At 40.5% G+C, this 25,690-nt stretch overlaps 1 protein-coding gene across 1 annotated transcript in view; it reads left to right on the top strand.

Moving 5' to 3' along the window:
• The first annotated feature begins 5,536 nt into the window (after positions 1-5,536).
• LOC136857037 (serine protease snake) overlaps positions 5,537-25,690 on the top strand; it is a 131,649-nt gene continuing 111,495 nt past the window's right edge. Inside the window, exon 1 of the mRNA XM_067135386.2 lies at positions 5,537-5,706. Within this exon, the coding sequence (XP_066991487.2) occupies positions 5,634-5,706 (73 nt within the window). The 5' untranslated portion in view covers positions 5,537-5,633. The remainder of the gene's footprint in view (positions 5,707-25,690) is intronic.

Raw genomic sequence — 25,690 nt, forward strand, 5'->3', positions numbered from 1 at the left:
ATTCCTAAACGAACCGCGGGCCACATTAATCCCTTCCCTAACACACACACCCTAGTGCCACCAACCGACCTCTCACACGGCTATTCGACAATACAAACAACAACCTGACACATAATACAAAACAAATTGAGAAAAGTAAACAGTACCCTGTAACTTTCGATAAACTTACCAATTAATCACTGACATGGGTCTTCGCTTGAAGTGACGGTGTTGAAATGTCTGGAGACAGATTGACACAGCCATCCTCAGAATGGAATGTAGGTGTTCATTACTGATCCGAGAACATACATTTAATTTTATAAACTTCATTTTTGAAAATGTTGTTCACAAGCAAGTGTAAACGCGCATAAGTATTTTCTCGCAAATTTTAAGAAAGCCGGAAAATTGTCATTACTAAGTGCCCTGCATAAGTTAATAAACCCTCCGCGAACTTGTCCCTTAATCGGGCACAACAATGAAGTGCAATTAATTCGACCTGTAGTTGCACAGGTACATCGCTGACGTCAACTGCAAATGGATTTTCGAACATATTAATTTTTCCGCACTCATAGAAAGGTCTTTAAATACTTTATCTATTTCCAAGCTCATTCTTCAATAGGTCAATCAACTTAATAAACCCATTCTATGCCACCGAACTGTTTGAGTTCGCTTCTTGAAGCTCAGTACAACATGAGAAGTGTGGGAACATGCCCTTCTCTAATTGCTGTCGAAATAATTTGCATTTATTTTGGAACGATAATATGTACCGGTAACTATACACTCCTTTCCCTTGTAATCCCTTATTCAAAATATTTAAATGTTGCGTTAAATCTGTGAGTATTGCTAAATTCCACATCCAGCTTCACAAAGATGAAGGAAGCGTTTGAAAATATTACCACGACTAAGCCATCTTACCTTGCTGTGATAAATTACATCACTATAATCATAATCAATTAGTCAGAAATGACTGAAACTGCCTATGACTGAGTCCATGTGATCGAATAGAAAATTGTAGATGTCACTGTGTTCATCACATGTTGTAAATTTAATACTTTTCCACATAGCTCTTGTTGAAGAAGAATGCAATGTAATTCAAGAGCATATCAGTATCTCTGAGCTTCCGTGGCTCAGGCGGCAGCGCGCCGGTCTCTTACCGCTGGGTTCCGTGGTTCAAATCCCGGTCACTCCATGTGAGATTTGTGCTGGATAAAGAGGAGGCGGGACAGGTTTTTCTCCGGGTACTCCGGTTTTCCCTGTCGTCTTTCATTCCAGCAACACTCTCCAATATCCTTTCATGTCATTTGTCCTTCATTAATCATTGCCCCAGAGGAGTGCGACAGGCTTCGGCAGCCGGCACAATTCCTATCCTCGCCGCTAGATGGGGGCTTCATTCCTTCCATTCCTGACCTGGTCGAATGACTGGAAACAGGCTGTGGAATTTCATTTTTATCAGTATTTCTGTTAGTAAATTAGTTTCTTCTTCTTCCAATGAAATGATATGAAATGAAATGGCGTATAGCTTTTAATGCCGGAAGTGCCCGAGGACATGTTCTCCAGGTGCAGGTATTTTGATTTGACTCCCGTAGGTGACCTGCGTCGTGATGAGGATGAGGATGAAGGCGACACATACACCCAGCCCCTGTGCCAGCGAAATTAACCAATGATGGTTAAAATTCTCGATCCTGCCGGTACTAACAATACTTTTTTTTTTTTTTGCTACGGGCTTTACGTCGCACCGACACAGATAGGTCTTATGGCGACGATGGGATAGGAAAGGCCTAGGAGTTGGAAGGAAGCGGCCGTGGCCTTAATTAAGGTACAGCCCCAGCATTTGCCTGGTGTGAAAGTGGGAAACCACGGAAAACCATCTTCAGGGCTGCCGATAGTGGGATTCGAACCTACTATCTCCCGGATGCAAGCTCACAGCCGCGCGCCTCTACACGCACGGCCAACTCGCCCGGTACTAACAATACTAACTCGAAAATACCCGGCCCCGCGGTGTAGGGGTAGCGTTCCTGCCTCTTACCCGGAGGTTCCGAATTCGATTCCCGGCCAGGTCAGGGATTTTTACCTGGACCTGAGGGCTGGTTCGAGGTCCACTCAGCCTACGTGATTAGAATTGAGGAGCTATCTGACGACGAGATAGCGGCCCCGGTCTAGAAAGCCAAGAATAACAGCCGAGAGGATTCGCCGTGCTGACGACACGACACGACACCTCGTAATCTGCAGGCCTTCGGTTGAGCAGCGATCACTTGGTAGGCCAAGGCCCTTCAAGGACCGTAGTGCCATGGGTTTTTTTTTTTTTTTACGTGAGGAGTAACTGCTGCCCCCGTAAAGGCGAAACTCCCGCTTCAGCGAGTAGGCTGGGAATGGGGCTAGTACGGAAAGCTCCCGTTGCCAGCCTTACTCCACTATGGTGAATACTGTCTAAAAGGCTCAGGGGTCCCGGGTTCGATTCCCGGCAGGGTCGGGAATTTTAACCATAATTAGTTAATTTCGCTGGCATGGGGACTGGGTGTATGTGTCGTCTTCATCATCATTTCATCCTCATCATGACACGCAGGTCGTCTACGGGTGTCAAATCGAAAGACCTGCATCTGGCGAGCCGAACTTGTCTCGGACAATCCCGGCACTGAAAGCCATACGCCATTTCATTTCATCATTGTGCTCCACGATAAGCTGACAGAATTTATCAGCTGTTTCTTTTCAGTACACATTTCTTCTATTACAGAAAGTACACTGACTGAGCAAATGTCATGGGATAGCGGAGCACTGATGCGCAGGTGTGTTGTCTGCGCATCACGCGCCCTCTGTGCCAGCGGCAGTTGTATAGGAGACCTTGTGAGCAGTGGTTGTGCATGTGATAGGTGTAACATGGAACGTCGTCGTGAGCTGACACCGTTCGAACGGGGTATGGTGGTCGGTGCCCGACGGATGGAAAGTGCGATTTCGGAAGTGGTGCGGGAATTCGGCTTCACACGATCAACAGTGTCCAGGGTGTATCGTGAATGGTTGAATGCGGGTGTCACTGTCCAAAATAGACAAACGACCGGCCGTCCTGCCACCCTCGATGACCGAGGCCGGCGACATCTGAGACGGATTGTCAATAGTGACAGACGGGCAACCGTGCAACAAATCACGGCTCAATTCAACACAGGCCGTGCTAGAAACGTCTCCCAGTGGACAATCCGTAGGAACATGGATTCTATGGGGTATGGGAGCCGGCGCCGCACATGGGTGCCACTGTTAACCCAATGTCATCCGGCACAACGACGCGCATTTTTCGCCAGTCACCAGGGATGGACACTGGAACAATGGTGTAACGTGATATGGTCGGATCACGATTTCAACTGCACCATGCCGATGGGAGGCACCGTGTATGGCGCAGACCACATAAAGCGATGGATCCCGCCTGCCGCGAAGGTGTGGTCCAGGGTGCTGGTGTCTCTGTTATGGTCTGGGGTGCATTTTCCTGGTATGGAATGCGGCCCTCTAGTTGTTCTTGAAGAGACTTTGAATGGTACGTGGTATGTTGAGCTGCTCGGAGACCATCTCCACCCATTTTTGGCCTTCCAGCGCCCAGACGGTTTTGGGGTGTTTCAAGATGATAACGCGTCGCCACATCGCTCCCACGTCGCCCGGGAATGGTTCCAGGAACATACAGCGGAGGTCCAACGACTGCCATGGCCACCCAGGAGCCCCGATATGAACCCTATCGAGCATATCTGGGATGTCCTGGAACGCAGGCTCCGTGCCATGGATCCTGCACCCACGAACAGACCAGCATTGGCGGCCGCTCTGCAAACGATTTGGTGTCAACTGCGTCCAGAGGACTACCAGGGACTTGTCGACTCACTTCCACGGCGTCTCACTGCAGTTCGCAAGGCCAGAGTTGGCCCCATACGCTATTAGGTGGCTATCCCATGGCATTTGCTAAGTCAGTGTATACAGTTCTTCACAAACTCCCCGTCAGAAAATGATTTTCCTTTTGCGGCTAATTAATGTGCAACTCTCTAACTAGCACGGACTGTAACTACAGTATATTTTCCTCGATCTGTTGCGTGAACATTCGTTTTTGAGCGGTGAGACCTTTAATTAAATTTGAGATATTTTCCTTCCATAACTGTACCGTTTCCTACGTTTGGAAAAGGACATTTTCGTTCACAAATACATTATTAAAACTACTTTGAGTAGCAGTAGTTCGTAAGAATGTTAGTTCACAGTAAAGTAGTCTGCGAATCTCCCAAAGCACTTTCCGGGTGTAAACTGGCCATTTATTGTGGATATCCCAAGATAACTCTACCTACATGATCCCCCGTGGAATGCAGCAAGTCTTTCACTCACCGGGAAAGTCTGCAGCTGTAATTCCAAGAAACGAATGGGAAAAAAAAAATCTAATCCGTACCTGCTTCCGAGGAAGGAATATTTATGCATCTTAGAGCTTTCCTATAGCCCAGTGAAAGAAACATCACGTCAAGAAGAACACTGCGAATTATTCAGAGATGTGTCTTATCGTTTTACCTCCTTTCTCCGTAAATTACAACTAAGTTCTTATTAACTAGGTTTTTCGGTATCTACGAAAAAATATAAACTGAAACTTAAACACATTATAAAATATCGGTCAGGGAGCCACATAAAATGCCTTCAAGGGCCGTATGTTGAGCACCCCTGTGCTAGAGGATACTATCACCGCAAGAAAGTGGAGTCTTCCACGCAGCGCGACGTACAGCACAGCACTTCTACCGCGTCTTTGGGCCGATAGTCGATTGCAGATAACAATGTAGTCACTGGGGACCTCTGACCACCAGAAGCTCGTGGAGGATGACAGGCCCGAGTGGAGGCTGGTGGAGTTGCTGCGCGTCGAGTTTATCTTCGTCGTATGTTCCTACTGCCGCATCCACCTCACGAAAGGGAAGGTGCGTCCGCTTTCCAGATCAAAAGGGTTCCAGTATCGACGTAAGCGTGGAAAGTGGCCAGATCTCGTCTTCACTCGGGCGGCGACTACCCTGGAAACGTTCACAGAACTCACCTTCGCGCGCAGTATGTAGATCAAACTTACGCCTTACGTGAGCTACTTCTCATACCACCGGCCTGTCATCAATAACGTTCTTTAATGTTCCTCCACATACTTTGCCTCATTACCATATGCTCGATTTGTTACATCTAATTCTAATTATGTCAGAAAGACGTACCGGTATTGTACGCCATAAACCTTACGACCATATCTGCGACACATTTTTTTACCTGGAGATGCAATGTACCGTCCCCGAAGTTTGACAGATTGAAATGCGATGAGCTCATTGTAGGCCTACATATAAAAAGAAAAAGAAGAAAGCTCTCGTCTCAAGAAATTAAATTTCGAAATTTAATATTGGTTACTAACGACTTCATTATAATATGCCGAGGATGTAATAATAATTTAAAGATTTACCCGTAGGACATCTCAAGATCTGCGATGGCAATCGAAACGGGAGACACGGTAATCCGACTTTGACGTCATAAGGGGGCCTTGCTGACGTTCACGTGACCACATAGAAGTAGTTTGGTTGCACAGGAAGTAAGGAATGTCGTCTCGTCAGTTACTCTCCAACGTGAACTAGGAGAAGTAGTATTTATTTGAGTTCTATAATCTTCCTCGTGGCTACGACTTCATAATGACCGATCTAATGAAATGGATGTGGTGCATCTTATTGTACGTGACAACAACGATAGAAGCTCAACAGACAGGTAACAACACATGCATGTTACAGAATGTTTTCTTACTTCAAGGACAACAAGAAGCTCTCGTTCCGGCTCCATGCAACTACCTTACTGATTATAATCGTCCCCGCTCTGGAGAATGCTGTCAGCCGCATTGGAAATTGCCGTGAAAAACATGGTTAAACGTTTGCACGCTTTCATTTCGATTTCCACGTCTTTCTAATCTTCTGCTGCTTAATAATAATAATAATAATAATAATAATAATAATAATAATAATAATAATAATAATGCTTGTTTAACACTCTGGTTCCTGAACAGTGAGCGTTGAGGCCTTCGTTTCAGAGGATCTTAAATTCGACTCCCAAACGGGTTGGAGATTTTAACCGCTTCTAGTTAATATCTTTGACTCAAGGACTGTTTTTTTTTCTCAATACACACCTCTTCATCCGCGTACAACTCTCCATACTACCAACCACCATAGAAACACACGATTGTGAATAGATCTCTGTTGGAAGGGTCTCCGGCCGTAAAACAGGGCCAAATCCCAAATGTGAGAGAAGCGGAAGAAAATGTTATTTGTTTACCGTCCCTTCAATCGATATCGATTGTTTAAAGATGCGCCGTGTTGTGCGAATGTTGTTTCAACAGCTGTCCTTTAACGTGCCGGAAGCCAATGCCAGGGAGTTGTTGTGAATGAATACCTTCAAATGTCACACATTTCAGCCGGGAACAGAAGGACAAGGACTACCGACTGAATCAGTGACGTCGGCTAAAGATTATTATTATTATTATTATTATTATTATTATTATTATTATTATTATTATTATTATTATTATTATTATAAAAAGCAAGCTTATAGTTGTATGTGAGTGTTGATAGCGTGGCCACAGCTAAAAACATCCAGTTTATGTAAATTCCATTAACAAGGACGTGACTTTTCGTATAAAAATTCCCACATATATTGGCTGGGATTCGAACCGCGGACACCCTGGTATCGAAGTTACTCCTTTATTTATGAGTAAGCCCATTTAGGAAAACACAAAATACCAAGAAGCGTTAGTTTGCCTTCCCTATTTCTTTCATATTTTTGCTGCGTACTTCTTTTCTATCTTTCATCCAAGTTGTTCCGGTCGTTTTCTTTGGTTTTTCTCTCTTCGTTAAACTACTATTAGCGATTTTTGGATCTAAAGATAGTTTCTTGGTTTCACCGATCTATAGTATTTCATATTGTCTGCTTTGGCTTTACTTTTGCTTTCATAGAATTTGATTATTTCGCTTTGCGGGTCTGTCGGAGTTCATTATTTTGATGTGTTAAAAAAATAGACTGTTTTCTAACGTCTCTGTGAATGTCTGTGCATTTTTATTTCCTGTTTGTTTGCGAGTCTCGATTTTGTATTATTATTATTATTATTATTATTATTATTATTATTATTATTATTACATACATACATCATTATAGACCGTTATGCATTTCGTCCTTCAGTCTGCAAGCCTCTGTTAATTTACTAAACGTCGCAACAATCCTCTATTTGTAACAAGTGCTGTGGACTCATTTAGTTCTATACGTCTTATCTTTAAATAGTTAGAAACTGAGTCTAACCATCGTCGTCTTGGTCTCCCTCTACTTCTCTTACCCTTCATAACAGAGTCAATGATTCTCCTACTTAACCTATGTTCTTCCATTCGCCAACATGACCCACCACCGAAGCCAGTTTATGCGTACAGCTTCATCCATCGAGTTCGATCCTAACTTAGCTTTTATCTCCTCATTCCGAGTACTCTCCATTATTATTATTATTATTATTATTATTATTATTATTATTATTATTATTATTATTATTATTATTATTATTATTATTATTATTGTCCGGCTCATTGGCTGAATGGTCAGTGTTGAGGCTTTCGGTTCAGAGGGTCCCGGGTTCGATTCCCGGCCGGGTCGGCGACTTTAATCGCATCTGATTAATTCTTTTGGTCCGGGGACTGGATGTTTGTGTTTGTCCCAACACTTTCCTCTTCATATTCAGACAACACACTACACTACCAACCACCACAGAAACACGCAATAGTAATTACATCCCTCCGTATAGAGGTGACGTCAGGAAGGGCATCCGGCCGTAAAACATGACCAAATCCACATGTGCGACAGAGTTCGCACCCACTACCCCACAGATGTGAGAAAAGCGGAGGAGGAATTATTATTATTATTATTATTATTATTATTATTATTATTATTATTATTATTATATTTGTAGGGTATTTTCTAATCTTGTTGTTAGTTCCTGAAATTCGAGAGAGTATTGAGGATGGTGATGTTAAAGAACTTGCAGGTGATGACTAAGAATAGCTGGAGAATATGAACTCTCCAGTACATAGACCTACTTCGTTGGAAGGGAGTTCAGATCACGGAGTATCTGTGAATAAGAAGGTATGACATTGCCTCATCTTTCTTTAATTAGTCCTGACCTGCATATCTTCATATCGCATCAGCATTAGCGCATCAAGGAGGTAAGAAGAGGGATGGGGAAGAAGAATTCAAGCTACAATCATACTTAACGTTCATTAAACAACTTCATTTGCGTAGAATGAGTGGTGTTTTTTTTTTTTTTTAATAGCTAAAGCCATCTCTCTTCAGTTTTGACCCAGTTAATTTATAACTGTTAGTTTCTTCAGTCTGCCAAAACTAATTTTGAATATATACATTTATTTTACATTTACTACCAGGAAAAGCATTCTGTGCTAGAGTGGAGAGAAGTGAGGACTTCATCAAGATAAGTTTCAAATTTCACATGTTTAAGGATTTAAAAAATTGAATTTAAACATAAATGTTCATACATCTATATATATAAAATAAGAGTTTTATCTGTATATTGCTCAGAATTTTAAAAGAATTATATTTCTGTATCGGCCATGTTCACAGCAACAACGAAATGTACTTTTTACTTTTCCGTAATTTCTGTCTGTCTGTATGTATGTACGTGCATCACGGGTAAACGGCTGAAGAGAATTGAATGAAAATTGGTATGTAAAGTCGGGAAATGAGCCACTATAATCCAGGCTACAAATAATTTTATTCACGCTGAGTGAAATGGTAGTTTAGGGGAAAGCCTAAAATTTATTTCTCAAATATTTATGTTATTAGTGGTCCTATCGATAAATACTACACAGTTGAAGTTATATAGAATTAAATTTCCGATTATTTATGTCTTATACATTTTTACCGTACCGGCTATGATAACAGAGATAATCATGAATTAGTATTTTTTGTTGTTAAGTCCATATCAACGCCGAGCCACGAGAACATGGGTAAACAGAATTTAATGAAAATCGGTATGTAAAGTCGGGAAATGAGCCACTACAATCTAGGCTATAACTCATTTTATTCACCCTGAATGAAATGGTAGTTTAGGGGAAGGCATCTGAAATTTAATTTTTAATTCCTATGTTTTTTGTCCTATCGAAAAGTACTACATAACAAAAGTTATTGAGAATACAATTTCCGATCATTTATGTTTTATTCAGTTTTACCATACCGACTATGTTAAGAGTGGTATTTCAGAGTGGGAAGAGAACTAAATGTGAAGGCCATCTAAAGCTCATAAAATTGATCAAAAATAACATTACATTGACCATTGGTTTTTTGTGATATTCTTTGTCTCTTATGCTGCCACTCATCCTCGATGGATGGGATTACTGCTGCGCATTCTCATTCTCTTTACTGATGCGTACCGGGTGTAACAACTTGCCTGAATATTGGCGGGAAATAGCTGGGGAGTTAGATAACTTTCTTCTTTAGCATGCCATTCCTGTGGTTCATATTTTTCTGATACCACTGGTACATAACACACTGGTTCATCATAGTATTCCAGTTACTCGATCCTTACTCTGAAGCGGGGATTCGAATGAGCAGCGTCCATACTTAACGGAATAATAGCAGAGGAGTGTTCATGGATTACGGCTGTCAGCGGCCTGGTCATTACAGCTCTGGAACTTTGGACTGTTAAGCCCCATTCACAATGCAAACGTCACGTAACGTAAACTTAAAATTAACGTTAACATAGATGTTTGCGGCTATGTTGTCTGATGAAACCATTCACAATGCGCCGACGTAAACTTAACTGCGAGTCCGTAAAATTAAGGGATTGCAAACTCCCAGCTCTTGCGATTAATTTTACGTTAGGTGTAAGAACCAGCCAATCAGAGCAGACGTAAACATTGTATTTTGTGCGCTATATAATCACTTTTTTCGACGAAACACTTCTAGTTCTTCTTAAAATAATATGTGTGTGTGTGTGTGTGTGTGTGCGTGTGTGTGTGTGTGTGTGTGTGTGTGTGTGTGTGTGTGATAAAAGGAAAAGGAATTACAAAGACGCTTCCGAAAGGGAATACGTGGAAATAAATATGCTTTAGCAATGAAATCTGACGGTAAATGGCGGGAGACAAGCTCGCAGCGCCGGCGACCGAACGAGAGACAATCCCCGTCATAGATAAAACAGTGTCCCTATATATTTCTTAACATTATGACAGACTACTAGTTTGCGAAAACGATATCATCCAAACATCTCATCGGAGTGTGATAGCTAGGAGCATAGATGTTGGTAAAGGAGACCTTACACTTTTTTAAAAAAATTGGAAAGGGGCATCAAATTGTAAAATAGCGTCAAACAGTTCAGGTTTCATCCGCATGTACAAAACGAACTGATGAGGGACATTTCTTACAGTAAATTACCCAAATCGCCCTGAGATAACCTTCCTCGATTCAAGTGATGAACCCACTTTCCGCACCGTTGTTTAGTTCGCCTTTTCATGTACACAGCTCCCAGGGGCAAAGCAAGAGATGTTTGAAGTAATATGAATTCCCTTACCATGTTGTTTGATTCCATCGAGGATATAAAATATAAAACTGAGAGATAGCCTAACACCCGACTTCTGTGTTAAATAACATGACAGTGTTTTGATTGGCTGCTGGGTACTCCTTACGTTTATGTATTGTGAACACCACAAATTTTGCGTTAATTCTACGATTACATTACATCGTTAAGTTTACGGTTACGTTTACATTGTGAATGGGGCCTTAGACCGACAGCGTAGTACTGTTCGTTAAAAGTGAGAAAATGTGTTTTTTCATTTGATCGAGTATTTCATATGATAACATTGCTTTTAATAGTGACATTCCTACTGGCGTCCTTGTAAGACCTACTGTATGTTGATTTCAGTTGGGAAAACCACTAAGACAGTGTTTATGAGGATGTAAAAAGGCAGGTGTAGAGTGAGTATCTGCCGTTATAATGAAAAATCCCCAACTTGATCGTGACTGATATTAGGCAAGGGCGCCTACCATTACAGTGAAAATTTTCTAACCCAGCCCACATAAGAAAATACGTTTGGTGACTTCCCCGTCGCGTTTCTATGGTAACATTAAAAGCTACGCAATTTAATACAATCCTACTCACAGCGTGTACACTACCTAACCTAGAATTCTGTATACAATGTAGAATTCCGTAGCGATGCACGGGTACATTAGCTAGTTTCTAAATAACTTATTTTTGAGTGCGATTTGATAGTTAATGAAACATCGCCATTCTATTTTAATTTTGTTTTTTAAGAATAATTCTGATACCACGAGTTTTCTTTCTCAAGTAGTTAATAAATTTATTTCTTCATAATTAATTTTGGAAGACTTAAGGACCTAAATGTTATAAAATAGAATGAATGTGTTATAAATACCCACTTTAGTTCTTTAGGCTTTCCGTTGACTTATTTCCTAAGACATTAAGATGTGAATGATACAATGCAGAGATAACGAAGACAAGATAGTACCAATAGCACAGATTCCCCTTTTAGTACCCTGAAAGTTTTCACAGTTTTTAAAGCACTATTCCTGGTATAATCTTAGTCAATTTTTACCCGAATATTTTGTAAAATATATGAAATCATTTTTTTTTTTGTTCTGAACATGATGTGCTGATTCAAATAAATGACTCACTAAGGCGTTCATGAATTGATTCCTAGTCTGTTCCGGTGAATTTCTTCACACGTGGAAGTCATGTCCTTTGTTCAGAATTAGGGTCCAGCTGTTGTTCCCGCTTCACGATCAGAAGATTTAACATATAAAAACAAACTTTTACTGTGCGCCCAACCCTTATCCCCTTGCTCTACGGTGTCGAGTATGAAGTGAGGTGAATCTTCGTAGTGAGTTTGTACTGCCGGATGCCCTTCCTGACGCCAAACTCATCATAGGAGTTAATAAGATGAAAACGATCACGTAATAGGCCTATATGGTACTAGGAAGGGAGGGCGAAACTTAAAATAAAATTGAAACATCACAAAAGAACCAGCTGCATTTTCACTCGTTAAGAACGTCACAATGCAAAGACTAGTTCTCATCAGTTCTGTTCTGAACAGGATGTGGTGATTCAAATAAGTGAATTGATTCCTAGTCTGTTCCGGTGAATTTCCTCACGTGGACGTCATGTCCTTTGTTCAGAATTAGGGTCCAGCTGTTGTTCCCACTTCACGATCAGAAGATTTAAAGTTCGAATTTCTCCTCGTGAAGGGAATGCCGAAAGCCGTATTACAATTATGTTGTTATTGATAATAATGTTATTAATTTTACGTCGCAGTAACTACTTTTACGTTTTCTTGGACGCGCCGAGGTGCCAAAATGTTGTCCCGCAGGAGTTCTTTCACGTGACAGTAAATCTACCTACATGCGACTATTGGGAATTGCGGCACAAACATGTATAAACAACCTAAAATTCCTAGGTTTTTGGGGATACAGTGGGAGGGTAGGGGAGGAACATCGAAAGTGAGAAAAGAAAGTACAACATGGTACGTTTATTATGCTCTCTTAGCGAATTTCGACAGAGAGGCATACATTCACAGTCTACAAATTTAAGTGCGGCATTTTTTATTTTTAAATTTTGATTCAATACTATTCAATGAAACTTTCACCAAAGGAACAATAACTACCGGCACACATGTATTACAGGTAGAGGAGAATCGGGTAATATGGAATAGTCGGGCAAAATGGAATACCACAATATCTTGCCTGTAAGGTACTGCTCTCAGGTGGAAACTCGTCGAATTACGGTAAATGTTCTCATGATGCTTTGTATTCACATTCGACATGCCCGTGAGTGAGGTTAGTGCGTGGAGCAAAAATATTTGTTTTTCATACTTGAAAAGTTTTTGCAGGTAATTATTTTAAAGCTTGTATTAATTACCAACACTGAGTTTAGTCCTGGGAAATCCAATGTTACATATTGTACAAGAGTTGCTTATATTGCTACACCAGTGTAACTTCCTTGTTGTGCAAAGTTAATGGCATGACGAATCCTTTAATTCAAACATGGTGTGTCGGGATATAGGCTATGGAACACTGTTTTAGTTTCAAAGTAAAATGAGGTTTAAAATTAATTAAAATTAATTGCATTAATCCTGGTATATCATAACATTTAACTACCTATAGATCTCAGTTTCTGCATCTGTGACGTTTGTCACTGAATGAACAAGTGACTGTAAAAAGAAAACTCTGAATAATTAGTGTATACAGATTATCATTTAAGTTAATTACCAATTTTATTCTTTCGATTTTTTAAAATTTCTGTACGTCCATCTGTAAGAACGTTCCTTAAATATAACTGAAAGAATTTATTGAAGCTGTATTTTAATTTACATATTATTTACCCTACTATTCCATATTAGCCGACTATTCCGTATTACCCACCAAGTGCAACTTTTTGAAAGAAATAATTTTGACGTGAAGACATTAACAATTTATAATTTAAAAATATAGAGAATCTTGGGTAATTATTTGAATTTTCAAACCATATTTGTTTATATTTCATAACTGATTTCGGTAAGAAGTTATACTGCCAAAAGTAAATGGTATTCCATATTACCCGATTCTCCTCTATGTAGAAGTACGGCGTAATTACACATTTTAAACTAATTTTTTATTTGACTACACCGTAACAGGGTAACAGACACTAGATGACTGAGTGAGACTGCCAGACTGACAAATACGCGCGCATACCTCCGAGTCCATGACCTTGGCAAAATATACCCCTGCTACCCTTCTCACAGAACATGTTACACGCTGCTGCGCGAGTCTCCACTTCTTGCTTTGGCACTGTACGAATCAGTCGCAGCGAATAGCATTTTGTGCGTATTGCCGCTAAGTATGTAGAAGTTGTTTTACGTCGCACCGACACAGATAGGTGTTATGACGACTATCTTCTTTCCCAATTCTCAATCCTAAGATTGGTTGGCAGCAATTCGTCTTCTCCACTCTTCTCTGTAATCCGCTAATCTCTTCATTTCCACATATGAGCCTGTTCCTACGTCATCTCTGATCTGTCTTGAATATTGCAGTCTAGGTCTTCCTCTTCCTCTTTTACTTTGAATCATTCCTTCCATGACATTAACTATGAAACCATTGTGCTTATAGAGATGGCCAATTAATTGGTCTCTTCTCTTTCTTATTGTTGCTAAAAAGGATCTTTTTTCACCTATTCGTCTAAGAACTTCATTGGTGAGTTTTGCTGTCCATGAGTTTTCCATCCTCCTCCAGCACCACATCTCAAATGCTTCCAGACGTATCTTATCACCTGCACTAATAGTCCACGTTTCTGATCCATACAAGGCCACACTCCAGACAAAGCACTTAATAAATCTCTTCTTGGTCTCCACATTTAAATTGCTTGATGTAGGTAGTATCCTTTTCTTGTAAAAAGCAATCTTTGCTTGGGAAATTCTGCTCTTTATGTCGACAGAACTTTTGCCATCTGGAGTGATTTTACTTCCTAAGTAGGTAAAGACATTTACTTGCCTTAGTTGTATATCATTAATTCTGATGTCGACTGCAATATGCTGGCTGTTACATACCATAATTTCGGTCTTTTTTGTATTAATTTTCATGTTATAATTATCTCTCACTATCTTATTCATTCTTATTAATGCACTTTGTAGTTTCTCTTCGTTCTCCTCTATGACAACTATGTCATCAGCAAATCTTATCATTTTGATTTCAATTCAATTTATCTTTATCCCTTCCATATCCTCTTTACATTCCTCAATGCCTTTCTCAATATACAGGTTGAACAGCACTGGTGACAAATTACATCCCTGTCGTACTCCTGTCTTTATATAAGCCTCCCATACTTCACCATTTATGTTTATGATGCCTCTTTGGTTGTTATAGAGTTCGTATACTATTCGTCTATCTCTAAAATCTAGACCAACACTAGTCATAATCTTCATTAACATATTCCAATTCACATTATCAAAAGCTTTTTCTAAATCCACGAATGCAATAAACAAAGGTTTTCTAACGTCTAGCATTTTGTCTATGACCTGTCGTAACGTTTGAATAGCTTCTCGTGTGCCTCTATTTCATCTAAATCCAAACTCATCTTCAGCCAAATGTGGTTAAATTTTATTGCTTATTCGGTTATATATTATTCTTGTCAATATTTTTGACGTGTGCGCTAATAGACTCATGGTGCGATGTTCTTCACATTTTAGAGTTCCAGGTTTCTTTGGTATAGAGATTATGAAAGACTTTAAAATCTGGAATTTCTCCGGTTTCATATATTTCCGTAATCAGTTTAAAAATATAGCCGTGTGTTTCATCATCCAGTCTCTGTATCATTTCTCCAGTTACTTCATCGCATCCTGGCGCTTTATTAGGTTTCAATTCTTTCACAGCCGTAAGATATTCTTCTTTTGTTAAAAAGGGTCCCAGTTGATCACTTGTTATGTTGTCTTCATTTTCAAGGTCATTTATGTCAGTAGGATCTTTACATGTGGTTTCTATGTATCGCTTCCATCTTTCTCCCACTTCTTTGCCCTCAGACAACAGTTTCCCATTTTCACCTAATATGCTGTTACTACGGCCAGTGACTGTTCTAAATTGTTTCTTAATCAATTCATAAGCAGTTTCCATGTTTCCTTTCTCTATTCTTTCTTCTATTTCTTTGCATTGTCTCATTATATATTCTTCCTTAGCCTTCTTTGCTTCTCTGTTGACTAGGTTTCGGAGTCTTTTATAGTTTCTGATTCCTTCTTCATTCTTTGGGTTTTTTAATTTCCTCCTTTCCTCTATAAGTTCAAGCACATAATCTGTAATCCATGGTCCTCGTGCTTGTTTCGTCGTTTTCCCTATTACCTGATTTGCAACTTCTATGATAGAGTGTTTAAGGCCCATCCATTTCTCATTTATTGTACCATTGGGTATTTCTGCGACGTTCTGTTTTACCAGTGTTTGATAGTTTTCCTTGATTATGTCTTGTTTTAGTTTCCTGACATTATATCTGCAATATTTTTCCGCGTTTTTTCTCTTCTTTCTTAGTCTTAAATCAGATTTTAACAATACTAGGTTGTGGTCACTCGCTACATCAGCTCCTGGTATTTTTCCCTTACCATAATCTATAAAAAACCAAACCAAACCCCATGGCACTACAGCCCTTGAAGGGCCTTCGCCTACCAAGCGACCGCTGCTCAGCCCGAAGGCCTGCAGATTACGAGGTGTCGTGTGATCAGCACGACGAATCCTCTCGGCCGTTATTCTTGGCTTTCTAGACCGAGGCCGCTATCTCACCGTCAGACAGCTCCTCAATTCGAATCACGTAGGCTGAGTGGACCTCGAACCAGCCCTCAGGTCCAGGTAAAAATCCCTGACCTGGCCGGGAATCGAACCCGGGGCCTCCGGGCAAGAGGCAGGCACGCTACCCCTACACCACGGGGCCGGCTACCATAATCTATATTATATATATAAAATAAGAGTTTTGTCTGTACATTGCTCAGAATTTGAAAAGAATGGTATTTCTGTATCGGTCATGTCCACAGTAACAAGAAAATGCATTTTTTACTTTTCCGTAATGTCTGTCTGTCTGTCTGTCTGTCTGTCTGTCTGTCTGTCTGTCTGTCTGTCTGTCTGTCTGTCTGTCTGTCTGTCTGTCTGTCTGTCTGTCTGTCTGTCTGTCTGTCTGTCTGTACCTATGTATGTACCTATGTATGTATGATTGTACACGCATCAATAGAAAACGGCTGAAGAGAATTTAATGAAAATCGGTATGTAATGTCGGGTTATGAACCACTGCAATCTAGGCTACAAATTATTTTATTCACGCTGAGTGAAATGGTAGTTTAGGGGAAGGTCTGAAATGTAATTCTCAAATAAGTTATTTATGTTATTAGTGGTCGTATCGATAAATACTACATAACTAACATAACTTTAGTTATGTCGTAAGTTAGTAGTAGTTATGTAAGAAGTTATTAAATTTCCGATCACTTATGTCTTATACATTGTTACCGTACCGCATATAATCGGAGATATTCATGAATTTGGATTTTTGTTACTAAGTCCATATCAGCGCCGATAACGAGAAAATGGGTAAACAGAATTTAGTGAAAATCAGTATGTAAAGTCTGAGAATAAGGAACTACAGTCTACGATATAAATAATTTTGTAAGACACCCTAATATCACAGAGTCGAAAGAAAACTAATGTGAAGGCCTGCAATATAGAAACCTCATAATCAACAATAACATTACATTGACCATTGTTTGTTGTGATGTGCTTTTTGTCTTCTGTTTCCACTCATCCCCGATAGATAAGATTACTGCAGTGTACCGAGTTTTTTTTTTTAATTTGCTTGACGTCGCACCGACACAGGTAGGTCTTATGGCGACGATGGGATAGGAAATGAATAGTAGTGTGAAGGAAGCGACCTTGGCTTTAAGGTACAGCCTGGTGTGACTGGTGTGAAAATGGGAAACCACGGAATACCATTTATTTTGCTTAACGTCGCACCGACACAGATATGTCCTATGGCGACGATGGGATAGGAAATGTCTAGGAAGTGGAAGGAAGCTGCCGTGGCTTTAATTAAAGTACAGTCCAGCATTTGCCTAGTGTGAAAATGGGAAACCACGGAAAAACCATCGTCAGGGCTGCCGACAGTGGGGATCGAGCCCACTATCTTCCGAATACCATCTTCAGGGTTGCCGGCAGTGGGGTTCGAATCCACTATCTCCCGGTTGCAAGCTCACAGCTGCGCGCCCCTAACCACACGGCCAACTCGCCTGGTCGTACCGACTGAAACTGCCTGCCTGTATATTGGTGGGAAGTAGCTGGGGTGTAAGATAACTTTCTTCTTTAGCATGCCATTCCTCTGATTCATACATTTTCTGATATATCTGGTACGTAACACACTGGTTCATCATAGTTTTCGAACTATACAATCCCTACACTGAGCCACTGATTGGAATGCATAATGTGCATATTTAACGGAAAAATGACAGAGGAGTGTTCACGGCAGTCTGCGACCTGGTTATTCCAGCTCTGGAACTTTGGACTCTTAGATCGGCACCGTAGTACTGTTCGTTGAAATTGAGAAAGTGTGCGGTTTTTCATTTGATCGAGTATTTTATATGATAACATTGCTTTCTTCAATCGCTATTCCTACTGACGTTTTTGTAATGACCTATGTTGAATTCAGTTAGGAAAACCACCAAGTCAGTCTTTCTGAGAATCCCGTAGCGAAGCACGGGTACATCAGGTAGTATAATCTATTTGGTATCTCGCTTTATCTCCAGGTGCTGTCCAGGTATACCTTCTTCTCTTGGGTTGTTTGAACAAGGTGTTTGTAATTACTAGTCCTTTTGCTTTACAAAAGTCTATTAGTTGTTGTCCCCTGTCATTTCTTACTCCAAGACCATATTGTCCTACAGTCTCCCCATCTTCTCCTTCACCAACAGAAGCGTTCCAGTCTCCAAGAAAAATGAGATTCTCGTTGTCCTTAATCGTATCCATCAACCCCTCTCACTGATCATATACCTTGTCCACTTCTTCATCTGAATGATTCGTTGTTGGCATGTACACCTGTATTATTATCATGTCAACTGGTTCATTTTCTATTCTCACCATAATTATTCTATCACTATGGGACTATAGGACAGGAAATGGCTAGGAGTGGGAAGGAAGCGGCCGTGGCCTTGATTACGGTACAGGTGTGAAAATGGGAACCACGGAAAAACCATCTTTAGGGGTGCCGAAGTATTTTTTAATAAAGAAATTAAAATTAGCTGATAAGACAACAGGGTTTATACAGATTGCTTTAAAAAAATAATTTCTTGTTTCAGGTGGCTAAAATGGAATAAAAATGCGATGTTTTCTCCCTCTAATCGCTGCCACTGTTTTTGCGCCCCTTCAAATACCACCGGACTGAGCCAGGATTGAACCTGCCAACTTGAGCTCTACTACCTGAACTACTCACCCCGGCAGTAGGTTATATCCCCTCCTTATCTCATAGCCTTGTGCAGCCCTTATAAGGCAGGGTGGGTGGCATCTGTCTTGTATTGTAGTGGAGGATAGTGAAATGTGTGGTGTATGAGTTGTAGGAATGTTGAGGACAACACACACATCCAGTCCAGGAGCAAAGGATATCAGCCGGTTTTAAGATGAAAAGTATCTCGACCCCACAGGGAATCAGACGCGGGGCCCTGAGGACTAAAAGCCAAGACGCTGACATTTCAGCAATGGGGCATAAAAATGGGTTTATAGTTCAATTGTATGATATCTTCCCGAAAAAATATACAGTATATTGATTGGATATCCTCATCGCGATGTTATCGTTTAAATTCCACGTAAACAAGCTGATATTTTATTACTTATTAGGTACTGTTCCCTCTGCGATTAGACTAAATATTCTCCTTCACTGCACCCTGTAATTTTATTTATGTACTAGCTGATGTACCCGAGCTTCGCTACGGAATTCTACATTATATACAGCATGCTAGGTTAGGTAGTATACACGTTGTGAGCGAGATTGTATTAAATTGCATAGCTCTTAACGTTACCCTACAAACGCGAAGGGGAAGTCACCAAACGTCTTTTCTCATATGAAGACTGGGTTAGGGAATTGTCATTGTAATGGTAGGCCCACTTGCCTACCATCAGTCACAATCAGTTTGGGGAGTTTTCATTGTAACTGCAGACACTCACTCTCTATCTGCCTTTTTAGATCCTCAGAAAGAGACTCTTAATGGTTTTCCCAACTGAAATGAACATAGGTCATTACAATGACGTCAGTAGGAATGGCGCGATTAAAAGCAATGCTTTCATATGAAATAATCAAATGAAAAACCACACATTTTCTCACTTTTAACGAACAGTATTACGCTGCCGATCTAACAGTCCAAAGTTCCAGAGCTGGAATGACCAGGCCGCAGACAGTCGTTTTCCGTGAACATACGTTTTTTTATCGGCAGGGGGTCTGAATAGTAGAGAGTCCCAGGGCAAAAACTATGTCCGTTTATTTATCTGTTTCCTAGGAGTATCCCATAAGTAGGAAAATCTCAATTCACTACACTGGCGGTGGAAAAACTATCTGACTTGGAGGCAAATTTTTCCTCCAAGCAAGAGGAGAAACCCCATCTTCGCTGCTAATTTGGAACAAAATGAATGTAGATTTAATAAAAGTAAAAAGGAAGAAACTTTTCTTAAGAAACGCCTCTTTTCAGGCTTGAATTTTGAGTTAGTTAGTGAATTGTGGTGCTATAATTTGAAATAGGCCTAAATTGTAATTCTAGACCAGTTTATACTACTACTAAGAGAGCCTCTGCTTGAAATGTGCACACTGCTCATTCAAAACAGCGCGTCAGAGTAGGGATCGAATAGCCGGAATACTATGATGAACCAGTGTGTTACGTACCAACAGTATCAGAAAATATATGAACCCGAGGAATGACATGCTAAAGAAGAAAGTTATCTAACTCCCCAGCTATTTCCCGCCAATATTCAGTCAGGCTGTTATACTCGGTACGCAGCAGTAAACCCACATATCGGAGCTGAGTGTCAGCATAAGAGACAAAGAACTAGTGATGGGACATTCGATTCACTTTACTGAATCGATTCATTTGATTCCGTTCACGTTACTGAATCGATACAGTGATCCGATTCACGGCACATTAGTCACCGCTCCTATTGCATCCAGGCATCCAGGGGCGAAGAGTCAGGGGAGACAGGGTAGACAGCGTGTACCCTTAAATTTTGTGAACGTGAAATTGTCTAGTAAATTCAATTATTTTTATAGAACATTAATTATTTCCAAATACAAGACATTATTGTATTCCCCACTTTACTTATTTTCGACTCACTTCGGCAATGCTGTAGCTCGCGTCAATTACATGAAGTACGTAGACAAAAGTAGACGCTGTCCATTCTGTGTATTTTCCCTTTGATTTTCAAAGCTTTCAGAACAACACTAACGCCATCTGTAGGTGCTGACTGTGGAACTATTACTTTCCTATAGCGAGATTGCTCCGCCCAGTAGACAGACTTACCAGCGTCTCTTCTTGCTCTCATTGGCTATTATTTGGACCTCAGTTATAAAGGTGCTCTTATTGGTTACCATCTCAGGCATGCTTTAAATGTAATTAATTTGAATTTACTTTATTATAAGACACATCTTAAAACAAAATAATGATATAATAATGTTCACATACGAAATATAGCAAACTTACACCTAATAAATGAATGATAGCACGAATACCCTTCAAGTACATGCATTTTCTTGCCCGCCAATATTAGTTCAAAATCAAATCAAAATCTCTTTATTTGCAAATGAGGTGTCTACCTCGGTGGCAAATGGTACACTAAAATACATTATTATCAAGCACTAAATATTAAATTAACAAGAGAAGAAAATTTTCCTATAATACAATATTATACAATTTACGCTAACAATGTTTTGTATTAAACACACAGCTCATCCTTAATAAATTTATATTGTTTACAAAATTCTACTTATAATATCTCCTGTACTACTTACAAATATAGTCAACTGATATACAGTATGTGGAATTACTTCAAATGATACTATACAACTGGTATAAGATTAATATTTACATTGCATTTATTTACTTATTTACTTTTTTTTTTTTTTTTTACCCATTCTGGAACCTAAGTAGCATAACGATTTGCTGCGTCTTAACCAGAGCCCCTTCTGCCACCACTTTTCAGAGTTCCTGAAGGGCCTTCACAGCTACCGTAGCGGTCCCAGGGCCCTCGAAGTTACGGTACGGCATTATAACGGGAAAGAACAGTTACAGTTTCAAAGTTACGAATGTGGTGTGATACGTGAGAGCAAGGTGGCTAATAGTGTATGCGTGTGCTAGTGTCTTACAATAAAGTGATAGTGTTAATTTTTCATTATAAAGGAATAGTGTATAGTTACTGGTGATAAAATATAAAGTGCTATTCTGTTTTCTCGTGTGGCAGTTTGTGTTTATTGATGATAGGCCTATCATGGCTTCTGAATTTACCAGTTCTGACTTCGATTCACTTACTTAACAATGGCATTTCCTCCTTGTCATTAGAACAAAAGATAACGATAAAAACTTTACAGAAACAGCCTGACCTAACATTATCACAACAGGACGGAAAATTTGTTCGAAAATTTCAGAAAAGCTGGTATGACAAATATCAGTGGTTGTGTGGAACGGGTAAAAGTCGTGAACAAAAGTTATTGTGTTTTTATTGCTTGATGTTTGGCGTTGACGGGGAAGATTCTTGGCACAGAACGGGTGTAAATACCATAAAAAATTTCGAGAAAAAAGCACGCGGCATCTAAGAATCATATAAAGTGGGCCGAGGAATGTCACATGCTGGGGCGGTGCCGTATCGATCATGCCGTTTTAGAGGGGCAGAGACTACATGTTATTAAACACAATGAAATGGTTTCAAAAAATAGGAAGATTGTCAGCAGATTAGTAGACGTTTTTTACCACTTAAGTATTCAGGAATTGCCGTTCAGGGGTCATCGAGAAAGTCAATGTTCTTCATTATGTTCATTTAATAAAGGGAATTACTTAGCTACTCTTGACTTACTGGCTTCGGAGGAATCTTTCATGAAAGATCATTTAGAATCAGAAAATGTCTTCAAAGATACTTCTAGTGACATACAAAATTATTTGATTAAAGCTGTTACTGTTGCCGTTCAGAAACGTATTCAAAAAGAGATAGAATTAGCTGAATTTGTTTCTGTCCAAGCTGACGAAACTACAAATGTTTCCATTAAATCACAGTTAAGTATTATTGTGAGGTATTGTGTTAACGGTAAAGTCGAAGAGAGATTTCTAGGCTTTTATGACGTGTCTGCTCATAAGACTGCTAGGGGTTTAGCTGATGTCATAATCTCAGTTCTGAAGTAATGGAACACTGATGATACCAGACTCGTATGTCAGACGTGTGACGGAGCTACAGTAATCTCTGCCCATGAAGGAGGTGTCCAGGCAATTGTCAGACAGTCTTATCCTCTTGCCATCTTCGTACATTGTTACGCTCGTCAACTCAGTTTGGTTCTTCTTCATGCTGCGAAAACTATAAAAGAGGTGAAATTGTTCATATGCAATTTATCTGTCTTCCACACATTCTTCTCTCGTTCTTCATGTCGTGCAGAATTGCTGAGAGAGCAAGGTTTTCAGCTTCCTCACCCTTCCCTTACCCGATGGAATTATCATTCTCGAGCTGTTATGACCGTGAGAAAATATTATTCCGAGTTGAAAAGGGCAGTGGATCATATCATAAATTCTGACAACTGCGATCCAGAATCAATCCAGACAGCAATAGGAATAGACAATATACTGAACAATCACAAATTTTTGTTCCTCCTCCGTATCTTTTTTAGAATTTTTGTCTATACCGACTTCTTGTTTAGTATTCTGCAGTCGAAAGCGTCTTCTGATGTACATTTGTGTATTAAAGAGCTTAAGGTAGCTACTACTATTATACCATCAGATCTCTCAGAAGTGATAAAGTAATTAAAAAATCGAAGAAGCATGTTCTGCTTTGTGTTCAAATGTCGTGAAGGCCAACCAGGGTCAAAGAAGAGTTGCCTACGAGGTTCTTGATTCAGTGTTGCTTCAGTTAGAAACACGTTTCGGTAATTACCAAAGCCTTCGTTTCGAAGGACTACTTGACGAAACTAAATTTAATATTTATCATTCACAATCTCCCCAACAGCATTTAAACGAACTCATGGTCATGTACCCTAAGGTTTTTCATGTATATCAACTTAAGAACGAACTTATCAACATTTACTCTGATCCCGATAAATATATTCGACCCCAGCAACTATTGGCGTACATTCTTAATAATGAACTCCAGCGTGTGTATACGGAAACAACAAAATTCCTTAATTTGATGCTACCTATTCCGTTAACGTCAGTTTCTAGCGAACGCGCTGTGAGTGCCTTAAAACGAATTAAAACCTATTTAAGGAGACTGTCCAACTTGGAACTCTAGCTATAGAGAAGGAACTGCTGTGGCATCTTAGCAAGACGCCTGACTTCAAGACGAGAGTAATAGACATTTTTGCTGAAATGAAGGACAGGCGGATTGAACTAATTTACAAGAATATTGTGTAAGATGAGTTGTACGAAAATCTATTATTAACCTCTCATTAAATTTACATGACAATGAATTATATTGCTATTTTTAATTATAAAAGTACGGTGTTATTTGTCAGTTCCCCGCAGCCAACTTATTTATTTATTTATTCATTTATTTATTATCGTCTTGTTTTCTATGGCGTAGCTCAGGCTATAGATCCTGCTATTATGCCCAACCATAATACACTATTTATGTTAAATTCTACAACATACTACAACTGTGCAACTTATAGACTAACTCGTAAAGCTCATGGCATAGATCCTACGGTTAATATTTACACGAAGAAAGTACATTATCTTAGATAAATGTTCTTTTGGATTATGTTCTGATATATAAGTAATGTTTGCAACAACATTTTTTTGAACGGCTGAGTACTGTTTCTAATTTCAGCCGGCAGGGAATTCCACAGGCGGATAGTAGCGGGGAAGAATGACTCACTGTTACTAGTAGTGTGGTGAGTAGGAAAACTTAGCAGTGAGTTAGTTAATGACCTTGTTTGGTGTTTATTTCCGGATGATAGGTACTGAGGTCGTCTCTCAAGTAAACCGGTATTTTGCTCCGTAGAACGCTTTGAATAACTGTTTCAGAAATACACTGCCTGACAGAGCAAATGCTACACCAAGAAGGAGTGGTCAGAACTTTATGCCAATTGCAGGGTAGACTGACGTCACTGAGGTATGCTCATGATGTGAAATGCGCCGCTGTGCTGCGCACGTAGCGAACGATAAATGGGACACGGCGTTGGCGAATGGCCCACTTCGTACCGTGATTTCTCAGCCGACAGTCATTGTAGAACGTGTTGTCGTGTGCCACAGGACACGTGTATAGCTAAGAATGCCAGGCCGCCGTCAACGGAGGCATTTCCAGCAGACAGACGACTTTACGAGGGGTATGGTGATCGGGCTGAGAAGGGCAGGTTGGTCGCTTCGTCAAATCGCAGCCGATACCCATAGGGATGTGTCCACGGTGCAGCGCCTGTGGCGAAGATGGTTGGCGCAGGGACATGTGGCACGTGCGAGGGGTCCAGGCGCAGCCCGAGTGACGTCAGCACGCGAGGATCGGTGCATCCGCCGCCAAGCGGTGGCAGCCCCGCACGCCACGTCAACCGCCATTCTTCAGCATGTGCAAGACACCCTGGCTGTTCCAATATCGACCAGAACAATTTCCCGTCGATTGGTTGAAGGAGGCCTGCACTCCCGGCGTCCGCTCAGAAGACTACCATTGACTCCACAGCATAGACGTGCACGCCTGGCATGGTGCCGGGCTAGAGCGACTTGGATGAGGGAATGGCGGAACGTCGTGTTCTCCGATGAGTCACGCTTCTGTTCTGTCAGTGATAGTCACCGCAGACGAGTGTGGCGTCGGCGTGGAGAAAGGTCATATCCGGCAGTAACTGTGGAGCGCCCTACCGCTAGACAACGCGGCATCATGGTTTGGGGCGCTATTGCGTATGATTCCACGTCACCTCTAGTGCGTATTCAAGGCATGTTAAATGCCCACCGCTACGTGCGGCATGTGCTGCGGCCGGTGGCACTCCCGTACCTTCAGG

Source organism: Anabrus simplex, chromosome 1 (genome assembly GCF_040414725.1).
Source record: "Anabrus simplex isolate iqAnaSimp1 chromosome 1, ASM4041472v1, whole genome shotgun sequence".
Taxonomy (NCBI): Eukaryota; Metazoa; Arthropoda; class Insecta; order Orthoptera; family Tettigoniidae; genus Anabrus; species Anabrus simplex.